Source organism: Euwallacea similis, chromosome 18 (assembly GCF_039881205.1).
Source record: "Euwallacea similis isolate ESF13 chromosome 18, ESF131.1, whole genome shotgun sequence".
Classification (NCBI taxonomy): Eukaryota; Metazoa; Arthropoda; class Insecta; order Coleoptera; family Curculionidae; genus Euwallacea; species Euwallacea similis.
Genome location: NC_089626.1, coordinates 2,793,288 through 2,798,023, shown reverse-complemented (window position 1 = coordinate 2,798,023; position 4,736 = coordinate 2,793,288). Strand labels below are relative to the sequence as shown.

At 43.3% G+C, this 4,736-nt stretch overlaps 1 protein-coding gene across 1 annotated transcript; it reads left to right on the top strand.

Moving 5' to 3' along the window:
• The first annotated feature begins 3,186 nt into the window (after window positions 1-3,186).
• Window positions 3,187-3,986, top strand: LOC136414656 (endocuticle structural glycoprotein ABD-4-like). Its single transcript, XM_066398810.1, has 4 exons — window positions 3,187-3,273; window positions 3,339-3,490; window positions 3,544-3,717; window positions 3,770-3,986. The coding sequence occupies exons 1-4, from the start codon at window positions 3,253-3,255 to the stop codon at window positions 3,960-3,962; spliced, it is 540 nt and encodes a 179-aa protein (XP_066254907.1). The 5' UTR covers window positions 3,187-3,252; the 3' UTR covers window positions 3,963-3,986.
• The last annotated feature ends 750 nt before the right edge of the window (window positions 3,987-4,736 follow it).

The following is a 4,736-nucleotide window of genomic DNA, read 5'->3' as shown; positions in this document are numbered from 1 at the left end:
TCGTCAGGTTCCGCTCCATTACTCCGTCGCCATTGTCTCGCCACCGTTGACGGACAGCCGCCGATAAGGCCGTGCCACCACGTTGGCCCCCTAGGAAGTTACACGTGTTTTCCCTATTATGCGTCATTTTCACGTAGTTTCCCTCCTGTAGCCGTCTATATACCTCGTAAACTGGCTCGGAGCGTTGTTGCTCTTACACAGTTCCCAACAACCGCCAACAGTCGAGCAAAAATGTCTGGCTTTCCAACAAATACGCACAACAATAAAACACTGGAGAAGGATGACTGAAAGAAGAAAAAAGGGCCTTTAGGCCCCCGTATTACGTCATTAGGACGCACGCTCCGGCTTCCGTTTCCAGTTCCGGACGCGCGGACCCGCGCTAATGCACTTTGAATTTTTAAAGGTGATTTATGCGCGCCCCCTGGCTGCTTAATTGAACATTCTTGTTTGTTTTAATGCCGAATTTGTCGCTGCCTTATTAATTCTATCCGCTCCACGCCAAGTTTATCTAAGAAACTTCGGCAATGATTATAAATTACTCTCACTACCCCTCACGTAACTAGGGTAAGTCGCGCCCTTAATGGTCCGTAATGATTTAATTTCGGAGGACATGTACTGTTGGTTTGGAAAACCGCCGCCCAAGGGTAAAGTTTCGTTCGATGATGATGTTAGTTGAAAACGATGTGGAGACACTTCCATCGAGCTCCACAGCAAATGCAAATTCCTACAGTTGTTTTAATTAAATGGTGAACGCGCTTTGCGAGTGGAAAGAATGCAAAATCTGTTCAATCGAGAGCTACATGCATAATGTCACGTCTTTATTAACTTACGATGTAAGCTCAAACGGGGTTTTAACGTCCTAAAATTATGTTATTTTAATTACAACTAAGACTTTCATTAAATCTTGATTAAATGGTGGATGACCCTTTTAGCTGCAAATTTTTTAGAAGCTGCTTATTACTGAGATATTGCGTCTCAAACCAACTTCAGTAAGAACTTTCGCTGTGGAAACACTTTGAATTCTGATTAAAATGCAACTGGTCTTGGGTAACTTACACTACCCACTTCCATTCTATATACCAATACTAGATCGGCAGCGCCAGCCATTGAGTACGTTTCTCTCGGAACTTTCAGGCTGATTATGATTGTTGATTCAGTGTAATTTAATGATTAGAGGGTTTAAGGGTGATTATTACATTGTGTTCGCCCGACACAATCGGCACTCACTTAATCCTGACATTTATGAAGATCGATCTGTCGCTTCAGTGTCTTTACAGGACGACTAATCCCGACATCAACGAGGGAAAATGTATCGTGTTAGTGCGATTATCACGCGTGAATCCCCACACGTCTGCAACACGTGCCGGCCCATGCGCTAATCCATGTTGGACCAACACTCGATCAGATTTTATTACAGTTTCCCATGGCATTATCGTGGATCGATAACCCCATCCCTATATGCTCTGTTAGATACTTGTAATTGAAATAATTACCTCCTCGCCATACTTTGTTTGATAGTGATGCGCCCTCTGATTAGCGGTTGAATGAATAAGGGCCGTTGTTGCAGCTTACTATCGAGGGTTTATATGCTTTACTTTTCGATTCTAATTTCCTCGGAAAACCGAATTCGCTCTCGTTCAACGTTCAAGCAATTACATTCGAATTTACGGTCCTAAAGAGTCCGGGTTTTGATATTTCGAAAGCACTCAGAAACTCGCTCGACCGACGTCTCACACCTTAATACCTGCACACGAGTTTCTGCTTTATTCTCCTCATTTTTATTCTCCAGCGCCTTTCACCTGAATTTACTTTTCAGGCTTATTTATTTTTTAAATCCACCCGAACATCCCTCACGCGAACGCAAATCTCAGATAACGATCGGGCCATTTACGTACAACCGCCAATTATGCCCCGACTTCGCATAACGCATCTAATTGGCACTAATAATCATCAAACCTCATATTGCTCTCAATTATTATACAGGACCTCCAATCAGGTTGATCCGGAGGCAGCCGCAAGCTTTGAGTGAAAATAACTTAATAAGGGTGGTCCAAAGCGGCTTGGGGATGTTCAAAAACGTATATTCTGCAAGCGGCTTAAGGCCGAGGTAATCGGCTTCGTTATCACCGAATCCCCCCGTTAGTCGTTCGGCCATATGGGCTTCCCAGCTCTATGGAAACCTTTACAGTCGAAGAGAAATTATTTTTTTCTGATCTCGATTATTATGCATTATGTCGCATAAGAGGAAGTTTGGGAAAGAGGAGTTGACAAGTGGCGAGGACCGCGAAACCCTTGCGAAACCACCCCCGGAATTATGGGGAGAGTGTGTCGGGGGACACGCGTCAAAGCCCCATGGGCACGTGTCTTGCACGAGTTATATCCTCCAGTTGATTAAAATCGTCACTTTAAATTTCATGTTTTCAAGCCGGGGATTACGTACGAGCTACTGCGAACTTTTGATATATAGTGAAACCCATGTTGGGTGTAAACCTAGACATCTCTTTAGTCAATTCTGAGATTTATCAGATCCTTGAAAACTCCACTTTTACAGCTTTAAACTCATCTTCTGTGCAGCTTCTGAAGGAATTTCTGCGAAGTAAACTCGACCAATTTTACGTTATTCCCAATTGTACTTAGACAACCCACAATACACACGGTGCTGAGTCGGCACCACCAAGCAAATGACTACGTTTCTCTCCGAAGTTTGAGTATATTGTTTATGCAAAGAAGGTCATTTTAACACTTCTAAGAGAGATTATAAAACCTGTAATTTTCCCTATGACATCGTTGTTTTCTCTCTTAGTTTTCTCCCTAATCTGAATTCTGAGACTTCAAATTCTGAATGAGATTTTTAAACTGAGTCCATTCGCTCTTGAGGAAGATGAGGTCGTTAATGAGATCCAAGGGCGTGAAATGCGTGTATTTAGATCTTGACTCATGTAAACCAATTTGTTTATTTAAAAAGCTAAGAAATTAACAAATATCATTAATTTATCAAAGCAACCAATCAAAACGAGATGAAGAAACTGCTAATGTATGATCTATTCTCACTTTCTACTTACATCACCTTGTATTTGTCTAACATTATTACCTGATTGATTACGGTCCTAGGTGCGAAACGGCCGAAGGTCGTGTGTTCTCAAACAATTATCCCACTGGGTACGACACCGCGTCGTACATACATATATAAATTCGCATAAAAATACACATTCTACAGTTCAGAGTTCATAGTTCTTTGCAACAGTGCCTACCATGTCTCCTGCAGTTTTCCTTGTAAGATCTGCCAGCAGCCTCCCCAAAAGGGAGTTTTGATAATTTTTTTAAATTAATATTTTCAGCTCAGTTTGGCCCTAGTGGTGGCATCAGCCCTGGGCAGGCCTCAAGAGCATGCTCCAGCTACAGGTTTCGCACCCCAGGGGGTCAATTCCACACCTATCCCCATTGTAAGCCAGTCTGCTGAGACCAAAGAAGATGGAGGTTTTAGCTACAGGTTAGTGCGTTGTCATAGCTAAAGTGACAACCATCTCTACTTTTCCTCTTCAGCTTCGAAACTGGCAACGGCATCAAAGTAGAGGAGTCTGGAAGCCTGAAAGAAGGCCCGCCCTCCTTGCAGGGCAGAAGTACCGGCAGTGAAGGCGACGATGGAAACAACACCGTTTTAGTGCTTCAAGGCAGCTTCAGCTACACTGGACCTGATGGTCATGTCTACAGCGTCAAGTAGGGATCCTTCATCATACCCTTTTCTGCGTTACTAACGAGTTGGTTTTAGGTATGTGGCGGACGAGAATGGCTTCCAGCCCGAAGGGGATCATCTACCCACACCCCCTCCCGGGCTCGCAGGGGCTGTCAACCAACAGGTGCAAACCCAAGTGCAGTCCCAGGTGAGGCAGCAAGTCCAAAATCTGGTGCAAAGCCAATCGCCCTTGTTGACCCCGACTACCGAACTGTCTACCACTATCTGATGGCATGTGTGTTACTTTACCCCCACCGAAACTGACTTCTTGAGGCTTATTATTATTTATTATTTTTCAAGTATATATCACTTCTAATGAGAAACAGTGTGCTTCACTCCTTGCAATTTACTTTAATCTGACCTTAGGGCTGGCGCGCACGAAAAGTGTAGAAAGCAAAAGGCAAAGAGCAGACGTTTAGATAAACATTAATGTCCGAGATTAATCTCGGGCCGCAAAATCCGGGGGCCCCCCTTTTATTTGCCTATTAAAAATATCTTAATGTAAGTTTAAATTCTATCTGGGGTTAAGTGCGCGCAAATAAAAGAACGAGCAGGAATTCGGAGCAGATAGGGCGAGGTGGAGGGACACAAATAACCATTACTCAAAATTAAATTTGAGTCCTCGCTGGATGCTTTTAAAACCTACGATTTTCTCGGGGAAACCTGAGGTGAATTTCTGTTTCGGGGGTTGTTAAACCGATGGGGATTTAATGGGATTTATTGGGTAAAGCATACAAAGAGGGCGTGTATGCTTTACCGTATGTGGTTCTATAAGAAGATTCGTTTTTCTTGGCTCATGAATCATTGGGAAACCAAGAGCGTTGCAAATTAAAATTGCACGCAGTCCAACCCTGTGCCCCTCAAAACGCATGTGTCTATTTTTCCTTGAGAACAGCTTCTATGATAATCATTGTCCCTCTCACTCCCTCTTGCGCAATAGACGTACCCTTAATTTTAACGTTGCAATCTTATAAATTTCATTTTGTCCTTGTTTCTCTTCGCC